This window comes from Petromyzon marinus, chromosome 1 (assembly GCF_048934315.1).
Source record: "Petromyzon marinus isolate PM22_M1 ecotype Great Lakes invasive population chromosome 1, UKy_Petmar_22M1.pri1.0, whole genome shotgun sequence".
In the NCBI taxonomy this organism is placed as follows: domain Eukaryota; kingdom Metazoa; phylum Chordata; class Hyperoartia; order Petromyzontiformes; family Petromyzontidae; genus Petromyzon; species Petromyzon marinus.
In genome coordinates this window covers 8,209,064-8,236,464 of record NC_133667.1, presented here as the reverse complement: position 1 = coordinate 8,236,464, position 27,401 = coordinate 8,209,064, and the positions used below count along the sequence as shown (strand labels likewise).

The 27,401-nt window shown below is 44.8% G+C and overlaps 1 protein-coding gene across 1 annotated transcript in view; it reads right to left on the bottom strand.

Annotated features, from left to right (window-relative positions):
* Positions 1-467: 467 nt before the first annotated feature.
* LOC116941491 (scavenger receptor cysteine-rich domain-containing group B protein-like) overlaps positions 468-27,401 on the bottom strand; it is a 39,169-nt gene continuing 12,235 nt past the window's right edge. Inside the window, exons 4-14 of the mRNA XM_076068055.1 lie at positions 21,175-21,225; positions 20,223-20,273; positions 19,156-19,206; positions 16,663-17,088; positions 15,709-15,768; positions 13,027-13,362; positions 12,143-12,232; positions 10,389-10,445; positions 8,047-8,361; positions 5,696-5,779; positions 468-3,697 (exon numbers count right to left, since the gene is read on the bottom strand). Coding sequence (XP_075924170.1) covers positions 3,300-3,697; positions 5,696-5,779; positions 8,047-8,361; positions 10,389-10,445; positions 12,143-12,232; positions 13,027-13,362; positions 15,709-15,768; positions 16,663-17,088; positions 19,156-19,206; positions 20,223-20,273; positions 21,175-21,225 — 1,919 coding nt within the window. The 3' untranslated portion in view covers positions 468-3,299. The remainder of the gene's footprint in view (positions 3,698-5,695; positions 5,780-8,046; positions 8,362-10,388; positions 10,446-12,142; positions 12,233-13,026; positions 13,363-15,708; positions 15,769-16,662; positions 17,089-19,155; positions 19,207-20,222; positions 20,274-21,174; positions 21,226-27,401) is intronic.

Here is a 27,401-nt window from a genome sequence, read left to right as displayed (position 1 = left end):
AAACGTGTTTGTAATCCAAAGCACTCGTATATCAGTTGTGATCACGTGACGCTCGGCAGTATAAAGCGTCTATACGTACTACTCGTATTGCAGGACCTCGCTCGTTTATCAAATTAATATTTACTTAAAATTTTTGCTCGTCTTGCAAAACACTCGCAGACCAAGTTACTCGCAATCCAAGGTTTTACTGTATGTACTTGCTCAACTTAAAGACTGGTTTTGATCTGTGAATGATTATTTGTTTAAGATTGTTGTCCATCTAAACACGCTGATATACAATACTCTAGAGTGGGCTCTGGATAAAAATACAGAATTTAAATAAAATAAAAAAAATTGTAACTATAAGTTTTTTTACGTTCACAATTCCTATTTTAGCAAATATACTTTTGCATTTAATATCATGTTTTAAAACCAGTTTGTGATATAGGTATGAAAATTATACCTACTATTGAGTCGGTACTATAATAAAATAAAGTAGATTTTATTTACATGTCATACGGGTGGGGAACATATTCTTTAACGAGAGTCGAATTGGACTTTTTAAATACCTTTGTACTGTATGTGTAGTGACATGGAATGGGTCACTACGCAGCATAGCGCGGGTTACTGGCAGAGAAGGGGGTCTGCAGTTGCAGCAGCCCTGTCTGTCAGCAGGTCACGTGATAAGCCAGAGAGAGGGATGTAGGGGAAAGGTGATAGAGGGGGCGCGTGAGGTGAGCCCGGGAACCCGCGAGTAGGTTCTAGAAGGGGGGCGTGGCCGGGGCGGAGTGAAGCCACGCGAGGAGGATAAAAGTGGACCCCGAGCGAAGGCTCAGGGCTGTTGCTTGGAGTGGGATCCCGTCGGGCTGCTGGAGTCTTCGTCAACGTCTTCACCTTCTCGGCATCGTCAGTCAGGCAGTCTGCCAGCTGTCCTGACTGAGAGTTGTAGTTATCCCTTGTAACCTGTGAAGGCTTATAATAAATAGAATGCCTCCTAATCCTAGTGTCTCCGAGTGCGTCACTACATATGTATGTTAAACTTATTTGTAAGTAGCCAACCGTGCTAATTGGAGGTGCGGGGGAAGGACAGCAAACTATACACAAAAAGCAGTTGTAAGGAAATTAGTTTTCAAGTTACACTCACAAGTGCATAGCTCCAGTGGCTACCTTTGGCGGGCCACGCATTAATACAACACCTCACTTCTGCCACCGCAAGTGGCCCTTCCGGTTACAGAAGTGACCGAGCATGCTAAAATGAGAAACAGTGTTGCCAGATCGAAATCATCACAAATAACTCTTTACCTGAAATTATATAGGGACCAATATCACGAATCCTATTATCCATGATTTTCCTCTTGTTCTGTGGGATAGAATGTTGCTAATAACCCACATATTATAGGGTGAACTTGCCATGTGACTCCTCTTAATCCGCAAAAAAAATCGTGGATATGGGTAATGACTTAACGTCCATTACCCATGGATAACCCCCCTGGTAATGATACCTTTTGCCGCGACTCTTGATAGCCATAAAATCGTGTGTAAGGGACGCTTTAAAGCGCAGCGGGGGTCGTTTAAGCGCAAAGTGTTTGCACATGAGTTACACAAGTTCCTCAACCCGTGTGCTGTTAGTGGTTAGTGACTTGTCCTGCCAACGCCTACCTCCGTTTTTCCCAGTGTATGTCTCAATTTCTCTCAGGGTATATTCGTGTGTCCTTCTCTCTCTCTCTCTCTCCATGTCTGTATCTGTATCTCTGCGTATGTTTGTCTCTTTTTTCGGTTCCGTGTCTCTGAGCATAATCGTGTCTGCGGTCTGTCTGTCTTGTCTCGTGCTCATAGCAAGTTCCGCACGTGCATTTACTTTGATCGTGGTCATACAAAAGTAACAATAAAAACATCACGGATAACCACGGGTATCAGGAATAATTTGCCGTGCAACTGTTATCTGTGAAAAAAGTGCCAGTATTAGGAAGCATTATGCATTATGGGAAAATCACGAATAGAAAGAAATAGGGCCGCGTTTAAAAGGAGGTTTCACGAACCCTACAAGCTGCCATTGATAAGACGAGTTGCGGTTCGAGGATTTATCCAATACCTTTGTACCCGATGAGTGTGACTGAGATGTGTGATTGATGAATATCTTTTGCTGACCGTTTCGAAGCGTGAATCATCCGGGAAAAAAATGAAATTGTGCGGTCCATGCACCGTAAGTTCTCTACCCCCGATCTAAAGCCACGCAGTAAGGATATTGTAGCGTAGACGTGGGAGGTTGAATGTCAATTACACAAATTAAGGGGTGGGGGGGGAGGGTGTAGCAAAACAAAGAAAGCAACGGTGAAGTGTGTAGACATCAATGGCATTGGTGGTGATGGCCTCTTGATCTTGACCATGAAACAAAATTGTGATAAAGTTACAGATTCTGTTGGCAAAACAGGGATAATTCAAGTAAGTCAGTCACCAATGCATCACATGATGTCAGTCCTGCGTGGTTCCACACGCCCATCCATGATCCAACACTTGGGATGCAAGAGTTGGTGGAAATGCTACCCCCAAATCTGCTGGACTGAGAGATGGCCAAAACATGGCAGTCAAACAATTACATTATCCATTTGTGCAGACCGTTCTCTTTGTTTTAACTGCAGTGCTGGGAACTCGAAGCAGTGACTTCTCAAGTCCAGCGTGCTGACTATTACAACATGGCAGCATCCCCCATTTGATGTAGTATCATATTTTTTATCCCTCCGTTTAAAGACAATTTCAGTAGGAAAAAAAGGAACAATTACGTGATGGGTTTCTTTGTTGTTGTTGTTGTGTGGTTCGTGGTAAACTTGGTTGAAACCATTATAATTACGATGCACGAGGTCTCAGGTTGAAGCCTAGGACTCAAAACATAATTTTTAATTTCATTCATGACTTCAGCTTGGCTTCAGCCCCCTAACCTGGCGCTTGAATCCCAGGATCTCAAGTGAGTTTTACCCTGTGGTCTGACGTGGACATCAGACCACTGAAAAGACACTCGAGCCACGAAAAGAATATGTAAAGACCATATGAGACACACCAAGCTCTAGAACTTTAAACCATCTCCTCGTAATTAGTCCTTTGGTTCTCCGACATAGGCATAAATCCACCAAGACACTCATTACTTGGGTTTTAAACCCAATCTCTCAATTACCTGCTCAGCGCTTACAAAAAGACACCAGTGCTCAGAAATACCACTGACGTAGCCATTTACACACTGAGCCATCTGATCACAAACCCATTGATCAGGAGGTTTATTATCATTGTAAGTTTTGTTGTTGAAATCCCATAACTGGGATGGCCGTTTATCCAGGCCCTGCGCACACCACGCCAGCGTCCTCCGTGTGGTCGCAGTTGTGCGCGTAGGCGCCTATGTGCGAGCACTGCACAAGCGATGCCTCATGTCCCTCGCACTTGACGTTGTCGAGCCAAATGGGGCCACGTCCCGGGCCAAAGGCGGCCAAACCGGGGGCAGCAACGGCCGCCCCACAGCCCAGTGCGGCACAGGCCACACTGGCCGCTGTCAGGTCCCACGCGTCGTCACACACGGTGCCCCAAGTGCCCATGAGGAAGAGCTCGATGCGGCCTTGGCAGCGGCGGACGTTGGTGGAGGACAACATCGGTGGCAGCGGTGGTAGGCGGGTAGAGTTGTTGGGCGAGGGTTCCACCTCTCCCACAAGGCGCATGAGGGGCAGAAGGGAGGCTGTGAGGACAACAGAGTTGCACAGAGAGGTGGCATTTGGATTGCAATTACACACATTAAAGCGATATTAGTGATAGTAATTTGCTCTAGCAAATATATTTTTTTTTATTATGTATGCCTGTATGTTGAACTTCTTTCGCACTGTACAAAACCAACCATGCTAATCGGAGGTGCTGGGGAAGGACAATATAATAGGCATCGTTCCGTGACTTTTAAATGAATAGGCACGGAACGATGCAACAATCGAATTATTATGCATGTTCATTATACATGCATCGAATTGGGCATGATTATTTTGATTCATGAAAAATGTATACAAGCTATTCCTGTAGGTTAATGGATGAAATTAATCAAACAGAATACATTAGACAAAGAGTAGCTCAAGAGAGGGTAACAATTGGACGAAAAATTTGGGTGAGTAGTGACAACAGGAAAATCTAGACAATCTACAGCAAATGAGACAAACAGTACTGACAAGTGAGAAGATACAAATTAGATAACATGAACAGTACGCGTGAGAATGTACAAACAGAACATACTTTTTCGATGAAACAACAAGCAAGACAAAAGGAATAAACTTCTTGAATATCAAATTCAATATGGAATTGCAACCCTGAAACGTAATACTTTTTTTCCAATCAGTATGGAGGGAGGGAGATGAGCTGTTACATGCGCTACGCTGGCGAGATATTAAGTACCTCGCTGACAATCGTGGGTTCGACCCCAACCCTGACACTTGCGTAGTGACCTGGAATTGGTCACTAAGCAACATAGCGCTGGCTGCTGGCAGGGAAGTGGATCTGTAGAGTGAAGCAGCCCTGACAGCAGGCCACGTGACAGACCCGAGAGGGATCTAGGGTAAAGGTTACGGAAGGGACACGTCGAGAGCCCGCTAGTAGGTTCCAGAAGGGGGGCGTGGCCAGGGCGGAGCGTGGCCACGCTTGCAGGATCAAAGGGGACCCCGAGCGTCACTTGATATTGCGCTGCTAGACGGTAGTTGGCTGTCTCGGTTCAGCGCCGTCAGTGTCAGACGGCTAGCGCTATGTGTAGGTTAGCAACCAAGTGTAGAGTTGCATATAAGCGAGAGACAGAGTGTGTAACAGTGTAGGGTGTGTATTGTATAAAGTGTACAAAGTGTGCTCGGTGTTAAATTAAAGAATTGCCTCCGAGAAGTTACGTCTCCAAGTCAGTCACTACACTTGTGTAATTGGAGTTTGCATGTCTTTCTTCCCATGGTCGCGTGGATTTTTCTCCGGATCCTCCCGTTTTTCCCTCCATATAGAATCAAGATCACGTGTTTCAGAGCAATTTGGCTGCGATACATTTCCACGTGATAAGCCACTTCGCTGAGCTATCATGTGTGACTAGCTCGGCTCTGAAAAAGAGCTATTATGGACCAGCGGACCTTACCTGGGATTATAAAAAAAATAGTTTATCTTCTTTGGTTCTTTCGGTAAAGTCATGTAGAATGAGAATAACATAATAAATTGATAAAATAAAATAACACAATAAAATTCTCACGACGTTTCGGCCACAACACAAGCGGCCTTCATCAGGTGAAGGGAAGCGCTGGAGCACTGTCCTCCAGACAGTCTCGTCCCAGACAGTCTCGTCCCTTCACCTGATGAAGGCCGCTTGTGTTGTGGCCGAAACGTCGTGAGAATTTTATTGTGTTATTTTATTTTATCAATTTATTATTTTATTCTCATTCTACGTGACTTTACAGAAAGAACCAAAGAAGATGAATCCTTGCAGTCACGAAAACTTTAAATCGAAAAATAGTTTATTTTTATTTTTATATTTTTTGCGCAGTTGCTGGTTGTCCAGATGAACGCCATCTTACTAGACGCGAGAACCCCGGATAAATCGCAGGCGGTTTGCCTGGATTCGAAATCCAGGCGCTCCAGCAGTGTCCAGCCGGAGTCCCCTAACGTCCGAGCCACCCGGCGGCCGCCACCCTAACATCACATTTGAGAGATGTGACGTGCGGCCACTCACGAGGGGTGTCCACCCAGGAGAAACGCGCCGTCCCCGCGCTGGACAACTCCAGAGGGCTCGCGTAAGTCGTGTCGCTCCCCGGCCCTGCAAAGGAGGAACAACAATGGCTTCAGTTTTGCAAGGAAAAGATGGCGCTTGCTTGCGAAGGCACCTGCGGGTCGAAAACTAAATCGCACGGTTCACTGCAATTTCGGCTCACGGCCCATCCCAGTCATCAACGATGTCCAGTGTTGTATCTTTGCTACGTTTCCGTGGACTCTCGGAAGCGTGCCAGCCCTTGTTCACAAGTAACTTGTCCTCAGCCTGGATTTCCAACGGTAGATTTGTTGAAAATCAACTCAAGTGCTGGGCCTGATTGCTCACTTTCACAAAGAGTACATATTAGTCCAACAGGCTATATGGGCTTTCCGGATCAGATTTTTACATCAGTATTCTAGTTGTACATCACCTTGCAATGCGGTCACATTTAGATGCTCCATCAATCCAAATCCGGAATGTCCTTCACACTATTTGTCATAAATGTGGTATCAGTTTTTTTTTTTCATTTGGCACTCTGCTACACATTCAGTACAATTTTAACCGCTTTTTAGTGCACTAAAATTGGACGTTGTTTTGCCCACTGCATTTCCTGACTCTGGATTTACATACATATCAATCGAGTCTGTATTTTGCAAGATCCGACCACGTCTGTCCGGTGCTCGCTGAGCTGCATGGGCTTCCGGTTGCTGCATCAAGACATTACAAGGTCGCACTCATTCCACACAAAGTGCTTGCCACATATTAACCACAATACCTTGCTGATCTCAAGGAGCATAAACCATCACTCAAACGCCAGTCATCCTCACAGTGGCTTTTGGCTAACCATCAAACAAAGACGGTCACTGCATCGCACACTTTCAGATGCGCGTCTGTGGCCGTCTGGAACGCTTTTCCTTCTGATATTACTAAGCCACTGGAGCTATGCGCTTTGAAATCTCAATGGAAAACTATTTTTAGAACAGATTTTTGTTTTTAGTTTGTTGTCCTTCCCCCGCACCTCCAATTAGCACGGTTGGCTACGTACGGTGCAAAAGAAGTTCAACATACATATCTTTCCCAACAGTTAAATCTAACAATATTCTCATTACAATACTTCTTCACATTTTCTACCAGTTTTCTTAACATTGCTTTGCAATAACCATAGTATTCCACTGTTTTATTTAGTTATTTATAATCTTGCCTGCACGTGAAATTATGTTTAATTTTATTCACAGTTTTGTTGCCGTTGGTTTTCTGAAGTCTGGATAATTCACAATGATGTATTAGTTTTTTTGTATTATTTTTAAGTCTCTAGAGGTGCCCAGCCTACTCAGACATCTGAGAGCTGGGCTGAGAATGCTGAGATCCTGAGTTCATATTCAGGAAGCTATTTGTGATTCAACCAAATTCTCTAATATGGGGAGGTGATGGTCTCAGCCCAGTCATAAATGCAAAAAACATCACATTCAATTTGGTGATGTCCTTCGTTCGGCTAAGTTAAATGTTTTGAAATAGAAATTGGTTTAGAAAATCCCGTTATGAACAATACTCTCTTTGACAGGACATATGGAAAGTGCTGTCCTCTATCATGTGACCCAGAGGTCACTTCAAGGGAGCTCAGAGGTGTCTCTGTGATATCCACTTCCTTGGGCCATTCTGTTACACGAAAACTTTGCAAAGCTCTGTGAGAGATCTGAATAGATATTCCACATAATTGCACGCTACCAATAGCAAAATCTAAAACTGGGGGACAATTACAACAACAAAAAGTAGACAATTAATATTTTGGCTGCGAGCAAGCAAATTTATTTACATTTTAATAACTCGCTTTATCCAAGAAAGTCTCATTGAGTTTGCAGACTTTTTAAGGACGGATCTGCATTGAGATGCTTGATCAATCCCATTCACCCTTTCCTATTCTGAGATGTCTGGAAATTGCAGGGTGGGTCCCGTTTACCTCTGAATATTGGAACGTGCAAGCAGCTCATCGTTAATTTTATTTAGAGAGGCATAGCACAATTGTTTTTAAAGACATTTGCACTCACCGCAGAACAATGTAGCGACAGGACTGCGCTCTATGATAGCTGGTGCCAAAATTTTCCACTGATGAAGTTACTTTTTTAGTTTTTTTCCTCTGGTTTTGCTTTGATGATGTACATGTACGTCATTGTAATGGTATCGGATGAAAAACTCATCCACGGAAAAGGGTTAATGCGTGTTTGGTATCCAAGAGAAAACCAGAGTACCCAGAAAAAAACCCAGTATAGGAGGGCACAACACAATATTCAAATTTATCTTTATTCATTAAAAATCCTTGCGTGTCGGAGACGTGCCTGCACACACGGCGCCCGCGTCCTCGCCATGCCCGCAGTTGTGTACGCCCCAGCCGGCATGCGCGCAGTGGCCCAGGTTCGCCTCCGTGCCGACGCACTCCACGTTGTCGAGAGCGATGGGCCCCCGACCGCGGCCAAAGACCGCCGAGCCCGGCGCGGCAAGCGCTGGGCCGCAGCCCACTGAGCGGCAAGCGACCCTTGCGTCTGCCAGGTCCCACACGTCGTCGCACACCGTAGCCCACTGCCCCTCGGCCACGGACAGCTCCACGCGGCCCTCGCACGGGCTTGCACCGCCCACGAGCCGCGTGGGAACGTCTGGCGGTGGCGTACGGGGATGAAGATAGAGTGGGTCATGGTATCGTCGAACACCACAGCCGCTGATGCCGCCGCACCTCACCAATGCTTTCTAGCCTCAGATCCCATAATTGTTGCACAGTAGACGCAACAACTCCAAGATCTGTCCTCAGAGTATACCACTGTCTGTTGTTTGGGTTTTACCCTTAGTCATTAAAGTTTTAGAGACCACCCCAATGCCTGTATTGGTAACCGGCCTTCCCCCATCCTCCATAAATGTCCCACCCATCACTATTGTTTCTTCCTAATCATATCTACAACACTTACCTGTCACGTTCTCTTCTGGACTTCCGCATTGCTTATCATATCTTGCCATGAAATTATCAGCATCTGTCACAGACACTTGTCCTCAAATGCCAACAATTTCAGACTGCATCGAGTTCAACTCTCTGATCCATACTGTAATACCAATATCACTCATGCCTCAAATACCATTTTATTTATACCCACACTTATCTCTCTTTTACCATAGTGGTTGCCATATCCCATAATAATAATAATAAAAAACCATGCCTTGCTAAAGCATAACACCACTTGACCTCCATTGGGCCCTGTTCATCTATAAAATCCTTATTGGCAAATCTGCACTATACTGAGCTAATTCATGATCCCCATTGTCAACCATAAGAAACCCAAGGCCTCCATCTATTTGCCGTTTAAATATCCGCAGAACATGAATTGGAAGAGGTAATAGCGCCTTTGCCGTTGCAGCACCGACGGTTTGGCAACAACCCTGTTTCCTCCCTAAACATCGTAACTCTTTCATTAGACCTCCGACCAGATGACACAAAAGGTGCGCCTTTGGTGTCATCTGGTCGAGCACCAATTGGGTCGAGGCTCAAAAGAAAGCCGTCCCTTGGTGTGGACCAATCAGTTTCAAGGACAATACATCATATTATAATAGTATGTTTTTTGTTTGCATTTTGACTGCAGGTATTGTGGTTAATGCAGACATGAATCCTTGTAAGAAGGTTTCAGTTTTGTTGCCAGAAGAAAGGGGAAAAACCCTATTATTATCGTAACTCTTCCGTAGAAAAAAATATCGTGGGGCAGAAGAACACTGCTGGATACAGGCACATTCGCAAATGTGGTATGTAACTTTGATCCTTACTTGTGTATCGATAGTTCAATGTTAACATGCCATGTTATTGAGGGACTACCGCTTTGTGGCGTTATCTTGGTGTGATCTGGGAATGTTTTGTTGTTTTTGCTGCCTTACCCAAGCATGATAAATCGGACTTATATAATGACTTTATTTATATTTAGTGACTTGCTTACCTCTTCACTTATTTTACACTCATATGTTGTTTTGTATTGTTTGCTGCTGTAACTCGCTGACCCGCCCATACTGGACATCTGTGAAAAAGAGCTTCATAGCTCATCGGATTCCTCCTGCAGTCTTAAATACAGATTCTGATTATGAATGTTACACAAAGAGGAGAGGGGAGGGGGGGTGAGAAGGGATGTGGCCGCCGTAACAGAATTGGCACCCTGGTCGAATAATTAATTTATCAAATAATCCTCTGGGGGCCGCCAGGGAGTTTTAGAGGTGGGAGGAGAGTTGTTCCTTTGTAATTTACTGATGAATAACTGAGAGACACTCTTTAAGTTATCTCAGTCCGGGAGATGGTACTTTCCAGAATAATTGTCTGTGCGACATCCCTCACTCTTTAATGTTTTTTTGACGCCTCGTTTTGCTTTGCGTCCTGATCGCCCACCCTCAATGCCTGGCCATGCACCTCAATTTTCAGTCACTAAAGGTAAAACATAGTCAGGAATCGAACTCGGGTTGCAAGGTTCATGGTGCAATGCGTTAACCACTGTACTCCCCCCACACTGCCCCAAAGCCCACGAAATAAGCATGCGTGTCGTTGTGGACAATATAAGTAACGCAACAGATAAATAAACGATACAAACACAGCATATGGCCAAATATTTGACCCACCCTTAGTGAACATCAACGTTATCCTGAAATGCATGACACTCACCTTGGTTGTGCAGGCTTGTTGATGGTGTCACCTCTGCAGTGGCGTCACTTCCATTGGCTAAAAAAATGCAAATGAACAAAAAACATATTCAATAAAGGCAATAAGTAGGCAGAAAAAGAGCACAATAGAATACTATGTCAATCAAACTAAGTAAGAAAAGCACAAAAAAAGAACACTACGTGTTAAAAAAAAATGGCGAGAAATATAATATTGTACAAAAAACTTATTCACAATAGGTATTATTTACACTTATGCAGTCGAAACGTCGTGAGAATTTTTTTGTTTTTTTTTATTTTATTGTTTCCCTTCTGCGTGACTTTACCGAAAGAACCAAGAATATTAATAAAGCGACTTGATTGAGCAGTGGGATATATCGTAATAAACAGTATAGCAGTCCATGGGCCGCAAGTTGCCCACCACTGAGGCTCTAGCCTCTCACCAATATTGTAACAAGGCCAAGAGACAACTAATTGCTCATCTGCATAGCTAGCTTGCTAATAAGCACTGACCAGGGCATGGGTGGGCAAATTTTTGGACTCGCGGGCCACAATGGGTTCTAAAATTTGACAGAGGGGCCGGGCCAGGAACAGACGGATGGAGCGTTTGTGTGAACTAAATATAAATGGCGTGTTAAAAATCATTACGTGAAAGCATTTGGCCTTTAACAGGTAGCAAAGCGTTTATTTGCAAGGCAATTTAACAAATTGCACGAACGTGAACGATACAAAAAGCATGTCGTAACTCCCGGTCAAAGTGCGCCATCTAATGGGGGAAATGGGGGGCATTACAGGAGAAAGGTAAAATTTAATTTAATAATATTTGGACAAGTTCGGCGGGCCGGATTAAAAAGCCCAACGGGCCGTACTTTGGCCATGTCTGGTCTAGGGCAACGTTCTTCAGCACCATTTTCTGGAGGGCCACGTAATACAATTAAATTTACCTTGTGCTGGTGAGCCACGTGATGTCATAACATATGTACACTTGACCACTAATCTGTATCAGTTGTCTCCAGCTCTCTCATCTCTGCCTCTTATCTCTCATGTCACTCGTCTGCATGTCTCAATTCGCATCTCTCAACAAGCCTTCGTGCCGGCCGGATGGGGCTCGCAGGCAGCCAGAGAGGAAACTCTGGTCTATAGGGTCCAGTATGATGGGTAACAGATCCCAATGTGCAAACATAACAACGAAAGAGATGATATAACCAAAAAAATCGTAGAAATGAAGACAAATATTAAGTAGTATGTGAAATTCCGAAACATATTTGAAGAACTGTAAAACATGTATGCAATTATTACTGGTATATATTATAATGGTTTATGGAAGGCTGGATGTCTCAATATTTAGCACACATATGTTTTAACTCCATGGACACAATTGAGACAATCCAAAATCCCAAATTTTAGAAGTTCAGCTCCAAAATTACATCCCCGAGTTTAATTGGTTTTACTTATAGGGTAAGCGAAGCGTGAAATTATAACATACTTTAAGTATCACGCTAAATGCCTAAAACAACACCATCCACATCATCAATGAACCATGTAATTCACCTCCGGTGGAATATGATGCTAAAGCCAATGAAAAGCAGGAGAATCCAAATATCGTCAATGAGTATTACATTAAAAAAGAATCGTACTTCTGCCTTTTAGAAAATCCAGAATGAATGAAGACACTTTGACCCCTTTCACTGTTTGTAATAGCAATCGTGAAACTAATTCCTTTGAATAACCGAATGCGATAGAACTGCAAGGCCTCACCGGAAGTGACATTGGAGGAGTCATGGATGGACGAACTCATTGTCGGAGGTTGAGTAGGGGTAGTCGGGGCCAGCGTAGTGAGGAAGGCCCCTACAGAGACAAAGACAATGACACACACAATGCCAAGAATGGCCACAAAGTTAGGTTTCACGTCGAATTAACGTCTTTATATGTTTAAGTTAAACATTGCAAATGCACAGAGCAGAGGTCATCGGGTGGTTATTATTGGCCTCTTAGAATTCACCCCCAACCCCTTGCCAGTGATTCGATTAATTGTTACAATTTTGGGTGGTTATTTGATCAATAATTTATTTTTTTTATACAAATGTTTTACGATCTTGTTTGCAATGAAGTATCTTGTTTTTCCTTTTCCGCATTAGCCTAACTGCAGCATTTCCATATCATTATAGTGATTGACTCTTAAACAGTCACTATGATGTATTGTGAGTGTAATAATCGGTTTTATCCAATTATATCAATGCATCGCTATTTGCCTAATGCTTACCAATGCCCCTTCCTTTTCCCTGACACGTTACACCCCCTTAGCCACACCCTGGTACATCTCACCCCAAGCCTCACCCTGACACACCTCACTCACACTCTCACTCTGACACACCACACCCCCGATACACCTCACCCCAAACCTCACCCTGACACATCATACAATGAGCCTCAACCCAGTGGCATCGCTATCGAGAGTGCAGCCAGCGGAACTGCACCGGGGTCGCGGGGCCAGACGGAGCCGAGACAGGGGGCTACAACGTTGGGGGATATTTTAAAGGGTGCCATTGGATTCCTTGCACCAGAGCCCATGCCAACTCCACCACGCTACTTACCTGGCGCTAACACAGATACACGCCCATCCATCACCCCGGACAGCTCACCCTGACAGACGATGCCGGCGTCCTCGTGGTGCCCGCAGTTGTGGTCTCCCCATCCGGCGTGCTCGCAGTCCCAGAGGGCGCTCTCGTCCCCACGGCAGTGCACGTTGTCCAGGTGCACGGGGCCCCGGCCGCGGCCAAAGTGGGCCGCCCCGGGCGCCGCCAGGGCCTCCCCGCAGCCGAGCCACACACACGCCACGCCGGCCTCCAGCATGTCCCATTCGTCGTCGCACACCGTGCCCCACTCGCTCTCGTAAAGCACCTCCACGCGGCCCTGGCAGCGTGGCGGGGGGCGCAGTCCAGGCTCCGAGCCCCACGCCAAGCGCAGCAGCTTGAGCCCTTAATTGCGTGTGCCACCCACCGAGGGGTCGGGAGGCGGGGGGGGAGGAGATGATTCACAAGGCAAGAGGGAGTGAGAAAAATTCAAGGTGATGAGGGCTCGGGATCACTCGTCGAGATGATTTGGTATCATTATCCTCAGTTGTTATGTATACCGCGTCGCCCGTGCAGCAACATCTCGGGGCACCCTGTGGCGGTCGAGCCAAAGGGGACTCCTGGTGGTGGTGGTGGTGGCACAAGGTGAATGCAACACTCGCGTGCAAGTCGGCATTCGTATGCCAGTAGGGGGCAATGTTGCTTTATGTGGCTTTTCCCAAATATGTCATTCGTGAGCAATGTATCAATTTCAGCATATTTGGAGGCTAGCAAATGCCATGGGCATGTTATTTTTCACATAACCCCAAAAGTCGACCACGCAGGTTGACAAATATATGTTCAGCTTCTCTGATTATGATTGTCATTGGGGGCCGGCCATAAATGACGTCACGCGATTTTGGACGATTTTTGACCCCCCCCCCCACCTTCGTCACACGGCGTCACAAAAAGTCAGACCCCCCCCTCAAATATGACGTCACAAGTTCTGCCCCCCCCCAAAAAAAAACATGCTTCAGATCGCTTTAAACTATTGTCATTGTTGTGCGTATTTAATCTGGCGCTTCACTCTGATGTTGTAGGAGAAAACATTTATTTAAAAGCCTATTTAATAAAGTAGAACGTGTTGTCTATATTTATTTAAAGTTGCGCATTTTGATGTGACGTCACATTTCTCAACCCTCCCCCCCCCTCGTCACACATCGTCACAAATGTCTGAACCCCCTCCTAGGTGCGTGACGTCATTTATGGACGGCCCCCTGTGCATCCAGGAAAGCCAGACTGAGCCTCAATGGTGCTTTTAAGTGGTATCCTGCAATGCAATGTCTGTCCAATTTGATTTTAAGGAAACTTTTGTTTTGCGCGGGAAGGAATCAGAGCACCGCTAGAAAACTCACTCAAGATGCCTGCACAGTAGGGTTCACGAACTCACGTGCTGTACAAGCATTTCCTGGCCACGTTACAGTCCAGAAGGTGTGGGAAATTCACAAATTGAAATAGCTGAGTGATTAGCTTGTGACTGGTCACAGAAATAGCTATGTTAAAGTCAGAGCATACACATTCTGTGACCAGTTACAAGCTAATCACTCAGCTATTTCAATGCTAAATTCTATGCTAATTCCTTTGTCAAGGGGTGCCTCTGTGGATGTGTATGCTTTAACTTTAACATAGCCATTTCTGTGACCAGTCACAAGCTAATCACTCAGCTATTTCAATTCTAAATTCTATGCTAATTCCTAGTACTAGGTGCCTAGTACTAGGTGCCTCTGTGAATGTGTATGCTCTGACTTTAACATAGCTATTTCTGTGACCAGTTACAAGCTAATCACTCAGCTATTTCAATGCTAAATTCTATGCTAATTCCTTTGTCAAGGGGTGCCTCTGTGGATGTGTATGCTTTAACTTTAACATAGCCATTTATGTGACCAGTCACAAGCTAATCACTCAGCTATTTCAATTCTAAATTCTATGCTAATTCCTTTGTCAAGGCGCTTTGTTTCTTCTCACACAGCTTAAAGGTCGCGATTTGAGCGTGGCTTTTTCACTCCAGCGCTGTCCTCCAGACAGTCTCGTCCCTTCACCTGATGAAGGCCGCTTGTGTTGTGGCCGAAACGCCGTGAGAATTTTATTGTGTTATTTAATTTTATCAATTTATTATTTTATTCTCATTCTACGTGACTTTACCGAAAGAACCAAAGAAGATGAATCCTTGCAGTCACGAAAGCTTTAAATCGAAATTCACAAATGTTCGTGATCCGTCAAACCGTGTTGCATGAGGGATGCACCACTACACGTGGCTTTGTTTGAGAGAATCAGATAAATCAACTCTTCTTGCTTCCAAGGGGAATTCGTTCCACTGTGGTGCTTTAAAATAAATACATCTTTCTCACTTGTAAGTAAAAGCCTGTGCAGTGTACTAGGTGTACTCGGTTTCCGAGTATACTGCCAGACGAAGCTCAAAGCAGTTTGAGCGAAAGGTTGTCATATGATGATGTTGAATTCAGTCTTGAAACATCTTTAAGCGACCAGTGATCTTTATTGGTCAGAAATCCGATCGATGGCCAAATATAAATGATACATTTGTCAACGTAACAAATTTGTCTCGTGGCGGAGGGTTAATGACAATAATTTCGGTATAAAACTACTACCACGTGGCCTTGAGAACTCATCGAAGCTTTCCCTAGGTAAGTAAAAAACAAATATGGTGAAAAATGATTATCATGAAAAGCTGTACAGTTTCACTTTTGCAATTACCTTTCGGGAACTCGGAGACCGGCTGTACAGTCGGCCGCATCGTCGTGGTTGGAAAGGCCCCTAAACACAGACAGGGTGGCATTTACATCAATCAGTTTTTAGTGGGCCCAATAGCCAGACTGGAAACCAAGATGGCTGTCCTGAAAACTAAAGTTCAACACATTTATATTCTTGGTTCCTTCGGTAAAGTCACGTAGAAGGGAAACAATAAAATAATACAAACATAAAACAATAAAATTATCACGACGTTTCGACTGCAACACAAGCAATCATCATCAGGTGTGAAAACCACAGCAAGAAAATTTGAAAAAATTTTTCCCTTCTACGTGACTTTACCGAAAGAACCAAGAATATGAATCCCTGCAGTCATGAAAGCTTTAAATCAAAATTCAACACATTTGTTTACGAACACTTGTCCTCAAAAGACTAAATATATATGATATAGGTGATGTTTCAGGCAATGGCCCTTCTATGAAGATGGGTCATTATTTACACATCATGTTACGTATGTTTTCGGCAGCGATGAGGCTTATAAGTTAACTGATTAGGGTGATTGGATTGGCTAATGCATCACCTGTGCTCATTAACGTGCCAGATTGCTGTGCTCTGGCCAACCAGCATTTACCTCAGAGAGGTGGGGGGATGCTAATCGCACCTCTGATTTGCACGGTTGGCTACATACGGTGCAAACCAACTTCAACACACACACACACATGATTGTCACAGGGGAGCTGCCACCCACCACTAAGCGCCTGTCATGCTACCTCCACAATGCATCATCTCCCAGCAAATCACGTCACACCCTTGCCCATCCACGCCCAGTTTCACCAAGGGCTATAGCACGGTTAGCTATGCCACTGGTGACCACCCTGATAGACGACGCCAGAGTGCACCCCGCTGCAGAAATTCAAGCGGAGTCGGCTGTCCCCACTCTTCACAGCCCAGCTTCTGGACCCCTCCAGCCCAAGGGCCCCCCCGGTGCAGTCGCGCCAACCTGCGCGCCACTCAACAACGTTACCCGGCAGCACTCACCCTGACAGACGATGCCGGCGTCCTCGTGGTGCCCGCAGTTGTGGTCTCCCCAGCCGGCGTGCGCGCACTCCCAGAGGGCGCTCTCGTCCCCCTCGCACCGCACGTTGTCCAGGTGCACGGGGCCCCGGCCGCGGCCAAAGTGGGCCGCCCCGGGCGCCGCCAGGGCCTCCCCGCAGCCGAGCCACGCACACGCCACGCCGGCCGCCAGCAGGTCCCAGCCGTCGTCGCACACCGTGCCCCACGTGCCGCCGTAGAGCACCTCCACGCGGCCCCGGCAGCGGTCTGACTCGGTCGACACAGATGAGTCTCCCAGGCTCCCCGAGAGACGTAGCCTGGGCCCAAATGTGGCTGGGAAAGAGGGTGGGGGAGAGTTAGAGGCAGTGGCGGCCGGTGGATGCATATGTTGCTGGTAAATGGAATTCCGAAGCGGGTGAGGGAAGGGCAGAGGGTGGTGCGGATGGAGGTGGAGTGGGGACAAGGAGCAAGTAATTGCATATTTTTTTGTTTAACACAAATGTGGCTGTCGCCTGATGAAGCTAGTTGCAATTACTAGCGAAACGTAGTACTCAGATTATAAATGTTGTGGCTTTGCTCTCCAACACACCGGTGTGCTGTACGTGTAACGAATTGGCATGTTCTATGTTTCGTGACAAACCTTACTAATTGCCTTTACCGGGTGGTGGCGGGTTTAACGACACGTTCATATGTTTACGCAATCTAACCCAAACTAATACCTGTATTATGGACTTATTTGTTTAGTGGGCCCGGCGCCACTGGCAACCTTAATGTTGAGCAACTATTGAGTAAATGTGAACATCTTTGGGCCAGATTAATGTCGAAATTTTGCAAAAAATGTGTGCATTTCTGCACATTTGCAAGTGACTGATGAATGTATCACCCATGATTATATGCTGACTCTCGCTCTCAAAGTTCTGAGATGATCATATAATTTACATACAAATATTCAATTATTTAAGACAAAATTCCCATGACGAGGAGTGATGAATTTTAGCACTAGGTGGTTTATTGTGTCAGAGGATCGTGAGTGATGGCGACGTTTCTTTGGCAAGGCCCTCATCCAGCAGTGGATTCGTCATTGCTGATGATGATTATGATACGGTAATCTACCCCAAGGATAATGAAACAAGACGGAACGTACCAGACACATAATACAATAAAAATAAAATGTTATTATCAATTAAAGTCATGACTCCAAACTGCAGATGCGAAAGAAGTTCAACATGTATATATAATAATAGGTTTTTCCCCTTTTTTCTGGCAACAAAATTGAAACCTTTTTACAAGGATTCATGTCTGCATTAACCACAATACCTGCAGTCAAAATGCAAACAAAAAACATACTATGATAATATATGCATTGTCCTTGAAACTGATTGGTCCACACCAAGGTACGACTTTCTTTTGAGCCTCGACCCAATTGGTGCTCGACCAGATGATGCCAAAAGGCGTAAAAAAGGGGGAAAACTCTATTATTATATTTTGGTACTGGCAAATGAGGTCTAATGATGTATATATATAGCTGTACGTGTGCAATTAATTACATGATAATGTATTGTCTTCAGTAAGATAGATTTTGATAAATCTGGCTTTGTTTTACGTTACTTTACACGGGCCATTTTAAGATTCAAGTGATGATACAAGTGCCACACAATTCCCTACTCATGTGAAAGCCAACAGCAGAGAACCTTTAGCATTCAGCTAAAAATAAATAGCACTCCCTTACACATTGTCAGGCAGCTGTAGCCAGAATCCAACTCGTTAATTACAAGCAGATTTTAATGAATCGAGAGGGGAAAAAAACAGGACCTGTTGCTCTCACCTTGCAGCTCAAATCGACTACAACCTGGTATTTCCCGTACACACTCCCATCCAAGTACTAGCCAGGCTCAGGTATGCATAGCTACTGACATCTGGTACACTCATAGCGATTGCATTGTCGACAATTTTGGATTGTAGCTTTGAGAGTAGAATATGTATGTACTATGTTGAACTTCTTTCGCACCGTACGTAGCCAACCGTGCTAATCGGAGGTGTGATTAAAACAGCCGCAGGATTTCATTAACCTTGATGTGAGGATTTCCAGGAACCAATAACATACTTCGTATATAAATCATTCCTCTGTTGCCCCGCTTCAATTAGTTATTTCATCTAAGCCAGGGGTTTAAGTTCTGCTTTCTTATGGAAGGGGGCCAATCCATTCATATCACGACCACAGTTGACATATCTGACACGTGAAATTTAAAATAATTCAATTATATTGACCCACTGAGAGTTATCAATTGTACAGCATATTTGAATTGTGTATGGATACCTGCATCGCCTAGGGAATGTTGCTGGTTGATGTTATAACGGATTGTTTTTATTACTATTCACATCAATCTCAACACAACCCACCTTCATAAGGGCGTCGTGATGATGAATGTATTTTTCCATGAGTTCTTGCACCTGTTCAATTGAAAAATCTGCATGAATATATTGTGTCCATGACCAAAAAAGTCAAAAGCACATTGGACGTCACAATGTCTGGCAGATATTATCCCTTTGTTGCGCTTTCAATTATATGATGAAAATTTTTAATTAATGATTTAGTTTATGCCACTTATGAATCCACTGCTAGATGAAGGCTTTCCCACACATTGGTCATGAGGTTGTTTGACGATACTTCACCACACTGGACCGTCTGAGTTGGTGAACTCGGAGCCCAGACCGGTTTATAGGCTACTTACCACGGCAGAGAATGGAACTCAGGTGTGGCCAGATCTAAATACGTCTCTTTATGCTTCTTCCCTTCCAACATCTCTTTTCCTAAGCCCTTATTCAGCAATCGTGTAATCTCTTATCGACTACAGCTTTGCTAATCGTGTCGTTTATTGCTGGTCGCTTGACATTTTGGACCTTTGGGTCGGCAACTGTGCAACTCAAACGAAATATCGCACACAGCCTCATGCTGTGTGCGATATTTATATCCATCACTGCAAGGATCTTCGCTGTGTGTCTTCTGCAGAACTTTGACCCTCACGTTAATGAGAAAAATACAGGGCCCGGGCATTTCATTCATGCATGCGGCCGAGGGTGAACCCGAATTATGTTGTCGTGCTTTGTTATTGAATAACGCCTCAGGTGTGTCCTCGTGTGTGGATGGCCAAAAAGAATCAGAATCTTTGTTTTGCTACTGGAAGAATATCGATGGGCGTTGAAGCTCTTTTTGCACAGATGTCCGGAAGGGCTGGGGCGGCAAGTTACGCCAACAACAAAAATTACACGAAAATATACAGTTAGTAAGGTAGAGAACATTTAAGAAAGTAAATGCAAATATAGACTATAGCATGGTCGTACACATTGCAGACTTTTAAAGATCAAATGTAAGCTCGGGCAAGGCAGCGAAACAACAATAATTAATGTGAATGTACTGTTTGAAAATGTTTCCCACTCTTGCTTTGAATGACGTGAAAGCAACTCACCTTCGTGAGCACTTCTTGTTGTTGAATATATTTTCCCATTCATTCTGCCGACTGTGTAATGATAAACACAGGACATTACATTAATGACGTCAGAACCCATTCGCATTACCCTGCTGCTTTTACATGGCCAGGAAAATCTCAATCACACGGAACCAGTGATCGAAAGTGACGGTACAGTGGTTCGCGCACTGCCCTATGAAACCTGACTGTCCTGAGTTCGATTCGTGGCCATGGTGAACGTCAGTCGTGATTGATGCCCTGAACCGATCGTGGATGTTTCCCCTTCACCATCCTGCACCGACCAGAGCGGTGACATTTCTTTCTTTAGATGGACCGGTGCATATGATGAACTTTTTTTGAGATTTTTTTTCACGAATGTTAAAATTTTTGTTAGTAAATTCATGATGTTTGATGTTTATTTCGTTTTCAGATAACGAACAAACAAAAAAAACAAGCAAAGCTTAATTTACTCGTGACCACCACGCATAAAACAGCTGTTATAGACTGCAATGGGGCAACGTTGCTAGCAATAGAAGGCAGTGCAGAAAAGTATGTTGTTGTACTGCACTATGCTCCCACGTCTATGCTCTCTGCCTTCGCCCAACCAGCAACTGACCAGCATATTATAGACTCCGTTAGAATAACACCCGTAGACCCACAACGTGTGGGGAGGTCCTCATCCAGCAGTCGAAAACGCCTGTACTTATATGTCCATGGACAAATCACCCAGTGGTTTCAGTTCTAGCAAATTCTAGTGAACTAGGTCCTCACGCCACTGCTGGCGGAAGGTCTTCTATTAGGGGGATGCTCAGGAGAGCCCCTCTAAGAGGGTACTTGGCCTACTCTTCCCCGCTGGCCGGATGCTGATGTATACGGCATTTAAGTGTGACAGCATCAGAAAGTGCTGTGCCGATACCGTTGTTCGTGTTTATCTCATCGATAGGCAGCTCACCTTCATATTCACTGCGTGCCGTTGCATACATTTTTTCATTTGTTCTGCCACCTAAAAATGGGACAAGGCATGGGAATTTATATAAAAAAGGGCCTTTCAACAACATAAAGCATTAGTATAAACACACGGGGAAATACGTATGCGTACTTTAGCGAGTTTGTTTTAACACGACCTTGCCATGTGACATTGTAAAGTCTCAACAGTTAATGTTTGAATTTTTGTTCATTTTCACGTTGAATATTGTGCAGATGAAGATGACCGTTAATATCATCAGGTTAACACTGCAGGGATATTTTAACATTACAAAGGGAAATATGTCTTTAAACGTATACACGGATGTTTACAGCATTCAAAAACACATTTCGCACGTAATTAAGAAAGCGTAGGTTGAAATAATAAGTCTTAAGATGTGAGTCAAAACACTGATAGTGGAGATGGCATGTCCATCGGTATGCTAACCATTGCTGTACGGCAACATAATAAAATATGGATATATATAGCATCTAAATGCCCTTGATTTGTTATAATTGGTACTCGTTTAATTTACCCCAGGAGGGATCATTGTTTTTTTATCATTTCAATCAGGCTTGTAACAATTCATCTCCTTCTCCCCCGACTCCCCAATCCAAACACTAAGATATTCAATACATTTTCATGATTCATGGTCACGATGCAATTTAAGAATTGATTTGTTTTTGTCAAATATTTCATGCCTTTACTCTTTGGCTCTTTCGGTAAAGTCGCTTAGGTATAAAATAAAATAAATTAAACCACGACGTTTCCATTGCAACACAAGCAATCATCATCAGGTGGGAAAACCACATCAAGGCATTTTTTTTTTGCTGAAGTAGGAGAGAGAGAGAGTTGTCGTGGTAAGAGGTTACTTTATACCTACCACGTGACTTTACCGAAAGAACCAAAGAGTATGGATCCCTGCAGTCACGAAAACTTCAAATCGAGATTTTTACCTCTTGTTCGTATTGCTTCTTGGTTTCCCCCCCCCCTAAAGTTGGCAAATTTACGGAATCGCTTGGGGATGTGATTGTCACATGCCCCCTGTAAACGCGCCACAACAGGTGCTCAACATTTTACGATGAGTGGACCTTCAGGGAAGCCTCAGGGAGACCTGAAATACCTGTGCAATTGCTACTCGCGATCTTACGGAGTGCTCCACGGTCCAAAACAATGATCTACATACGGAAGCGGCACAACAACCACTCCGCCGCACATAGGCAACAAATACAACGATTCCTCGAAAAATTGCCTTCAACAGGCTGTTGAGAACAAGTGCTGTTAGCGAGCACCTATAAAGGCCGGTACAGCACGTGCCCGACCGCCTTTGTCACCCCCCCAATGCGGATGTTCGCACACCACTCTGGTTACACGTTTAAGGCTGAGTCGACCAAGGGGAGGCTCGGGACCGGTTCAAACAAATATTCGCCACAGTTATTGGTCGCGAGCGGCGGCATTTGAATACGGGTTCGCGCAGCGCGCTAACTGCTGTGCCACCACTCCTCCACACATAACCAAAAAGACAGAGATCTCCCGTATAGCCTGCACAGACTGTTGGAGCAAAGTGCTGTTAGTGAGCACCTATGAAGACCGGAACGGCGGGGTGGGGGGGGGGGCAACACCACGCCCGGCCGCCTTTGTCTCCCTCGTGGCGTTGTTGATACACCTCACCGGGTACTTATTTGAGTCTGAGTCGACCTAGGGGAGTCCCAGAACCGATTCGGACAATCGTCACTGTTGGTGTTGGCCGTGGGCGGGGATCGAACCCGGGACGCCGGGTTCGTAGCGCGGCTGCGCAAACCGCTGCACCACCGCTCCCCTAACGTGACCGCACGTACAGTCGTGCCACACACACACACACACAAAAACCCAAACCTCAACAGACGCCCATCTGTTTCGGCCCAACAGTGCACACTGTAAGCGGCCCTGAAAGCGTTTCTGTCAGCGTCTCTGCAACCTGAAAGGCGTGAGGGGATAAAGCACGGAGCTCGTTGTCTCCCGGGGATACGAGAGGACCCGTATAGTTCAGGGACGGTCATTTCTGAGCCACTCAGAGGCCATAACCCATTCATGAACGAACGTGTGTGCCACCTCGGTTCTTTCGGTAAAGTCACGTAGGTATATATATATATAAAAAAATTAATCCCGACGTTTCGGGCGCAACACAAGCGTCCGTCATCGGGTGGGACAACCACAGCAGGAAACAATCGCTTCAGTTGCAGTCACGCAAACTTCCAATCCAGAATGCCACCTTGAGTTTTTCCTCCGATCAACGATGTCCCCCTCCTGACAGTGCGCCCCACTATAGTTAGGTGTCAGAATCTATTGAAATCACGAGAACATTTGCTATTCGCTCCTTGCTTACATTGCGCAAGGATATATCACGAAGGAGCAATGCTTCACAGGAATGGTCTTGCAGTAATAAATCAGTGGGGTGGGGAGCGGGGAGATGATTTCTGTATTGTCCCAAATTAGTAGTTTCTAAGGTAATTTTTTTTTTATTTGGACCGTAACGCCGGCCCAAATGGCTACATTTTCGTAATCTTTTCTGGCGCCGCGGTGGCGAGATGTTAACTACCTCGCCTGGTATACAGGAGGTCGTGTAGTTTGCATGTTCTCCCCGTGGTCGCGTGGATTTTTCTCCTGGTGCTACCGGTTTTTTCCCGAGTCACTGCCTGTCTAAATAAGCTTGAACAATTAATCAGATCCTCAATCAAGTCAAATCAAATGTGGAAGCATTTACCGAGACAACGCAAAGCGGGATCCATCCTCTGGCGTCAACCCCTATGATCCCACCCGGCAAAGCCCCCAAACAACCCCCCTTCCTAGGGGTCCTTCCTGGGAAAGTTCCTAAGCGAGCTTCTTCCTATCCCCAAAGTCGCAACAGTAACGGTCGATCTGATGCAGCCATGATGCCTGTGGTCGAACCCTCAGCCTACCTTCTCCTCCACCACCCGGGTTATCTGTGCCAAGGCCGTAATTATAATATATATTGGGGGGGAGGGGGGGGCGGACACTACCCCCCAATATTCAAATATGCTCAAAATGTCCCCCCCCCCCAATATATTGCTTTCAAATAGATTTTTGTTTATATGATTGTGGTTATGGTTGTACCTGCTTGTCAGTTTTGATGTAGTTTCCTTATTCACCAAAGTTCCTATACCTGACACCATCGCAATCATTGAAGACTTGGTTCATCAAGGACTAAACACTGAGGTACCCCCCCCCCCCCCCCCCTGGTAAGACACTGCTTGACCAATACATACTTCACTTGGAATGGAACTTTCTACAAACAAACTGAGGGCACCCCTATGGGCTCCCCCCTATCTCCGGTTGTAGCCAACATTTTCATGGAGAAATTTGAGACTGACGCCATCCAGACTGTCACTGCGCCCAACCCTATGTCAAATCGCTCTCCGTGGTGCTAACGTAAAAAAACGCCACTTTTTTCAAATTTTCTTGCTGGGGTTTTCACACCTGATGATGATTGCTTGTGTTGCAGTCGAAACGTCGTGAGAATTTTATTGTTTTATATTTTTATTATTTTATTGTTTCCCTTCTACGTGACTTTACCCAAAGAACCAAGAATATATATACAATACACTATTAGACATTATTGTAAAAAAAAAAAATCCATCCTATGTGTTAGTGAATTTTTTTAGGCAGGAAATGAGTTTTCAAATTTAGAATTTTTTTCTGGACGTTAGGTGTCAGAAGATTTGGTCCCCCCCACCCCCACCCAATGTTGACTCAATGGCTACGGCCTTGCTCTGTGCTAAAGTCATCCGAGGGGAAACGATGAGCCACACGTCCGTGCCCTAGTTGTAAGAAGGCGGTGCACGGTGGAAGGGCAAGTGGGAGGGCAAGTGGGAGTGAGTCGAGGAGCTGCGAGGAACAAAGACAAAGATCCCCCGTGTAGCCTTAACGGTGGGAATAAGTGCCGTTAGGGAGCACCTATGAAGGACGGCACGGGCACACGAGAGGGTGGGTGGCCAGCACCACTCCCGGCCGCCTTTGTCTCCCTTCCTTGTGCCGGTGTTTGCACACTGGTCCCGGAACTCATTTAACGCCGAGTCCACCTAGGGGAGGTACAGGACCGGTTCAAAATAATTGTCACTGCTGTTGGCCGTGAGTGGGAATCGAACTCGGGTAACCGAGGTTTGTAGTGCAGCGCGCAAACCGCTACACCACCACTCTGCCACACACTCAGCCCCAACTGGAACCATTTGTCGGCTGAGTGAAGTTGAGATTTAATCTGGACCGAGGGTGCGATGGTCCAGCTCTCGGACCGGATTTCCAGAGGTGGTTGGTAGTCTTAGTCTCAATCATCATCATCATCATTCTTACCCATTCTATTTTTAATTTAAATATTCAAACTTTTGAGGACTAAAATTACACGTTCAATTTAACGGCTATTTGTGAACATCCCTGCAGCATGGCGTGTTAGAAGGCGCACTGCCGAGTGTGGATAAGAGGCAATTGAACGGTTCACAGAAGTAATTCTGTGATATCAACTTCCACAGGCTGTTCTGTATCATGGGGTTGGGTTACACCGCTTTCGACAAATGGAAATGTATTTATCTCACGACATGACTATGATGGTGCCATTGGAATACAATTGTGATAAATGTAGAACATTTTAAATAAAAAAATATATAATCACACTCAGCTGTGCCACAGGCTGTTCTGTATCATGGGGTTGGGTTACACCGCTTTCGACAAATGGAAATGTATTTATCTCACGACATGACTATGATGGTGCCATTGGAATACAATTGTGATAAATGTAGAACATTTTAAATAAAAAAATATATAATCACACTCAGCTGTGCGAGAAAAAGGTTGATCACTCGGCCAGTTTACTGAAGTGCAGTTAATCAAGAGTCCATTGTGCGGGGCAATGAATGAAATGTTTGAGTAAATGCCGTTTGTGTTCCATGAAATGAACATTCCTCGACACGATCGGCACCGTATTCATTTACTTTGACCGCATTTCTGTATTTGATCTGTGTTTTGACATGCGCTTTGAAACGATATGTGAATCGCGCACAATGCAAGATGATAACGATGAATGATGTCCGAGCAAGCGGCCAAGCTGGGGGACCACGGCACACTATATAACATTACACACAGGCAGTAACGGTCAGCACATAATGATTCATTGATTCGCCCACCAAAATGCTTACAATTACAAAAACAAGCTTCGAATCGCGTGTATAAAAAAAATCGATATTTTTAGAGTTACGTAAACTTTATGTAAATTATAATATATGACGAAATGTTTGCCTATTTAGAGTAGCAAAACATTAAGTTTGTACTGTCAGAACATGAGAGAGAGGAAAGAGTGCTGGCATGGTCTCGCTGTAGTACGGTGGTTGCAGAGTTTCATGGTGCGAGCCCAGTACCAACTCCGGTTAATATACTACAGATGTTTTAACTATAAAATACAAGCTGATCACAGTTCACGTTAAAGATCTTGTGGCGTTAACGAGAAAAAAAAGCATAGGCTATACGTGTCGGCATCACGGTACCAAATTTGCCGGATTTTAGAAAAATTATCGGCAGATTACTGAATTAAATCTTGAATGAAAGCTTTCGTGACTGCAGTTATTCATATTCTTTGGGTCTTTCGGTAAAGTCACGTCGATAGGTTCAAAGAAAAGAGCAAAACAACTTTCGACGTTTCGATCGCAACACAATTATGTAAAAACCAGATAGCAACTTCGCAAACTATTGGCAGATTTTTACCTGTCTGTGAAAAAATAAAACGCCTTTCTGGTAGCCTTGTGTTATAAGAATGGGGCAACTGCAAAACGTGCACCTGACGAATACATCATAAGATGGCACTGGTCACGCACAATGTGCTTGCGATAAATGAACCACAATAACCTTAATTCTAGATTTGAAGTTTTCGTGACTGCAAGGATCCATACTCTTTGGTTCTTTCGGTAAAGTCACGTAGGTAGAAAATAAGATTTAAAAAAGAATTAAGAATAAGAAGAATAAAAAAATGTATTTTTATTTTCACCTACGTCACAATAACCTTGCTGATTTTGTCAAGGAGCATGAATCATCATGTGAACTCCGCTCATTCTCACAGCGGATTTTGGCTGGCCATTGGACTAAAGGTGGTCACTGCATCGCGCGCTTTCAGATGCGCTTCCGCGGCCGTCTGGAACGCTCTTCTTCACGATATTAGGAAGCCAATGGAGCTA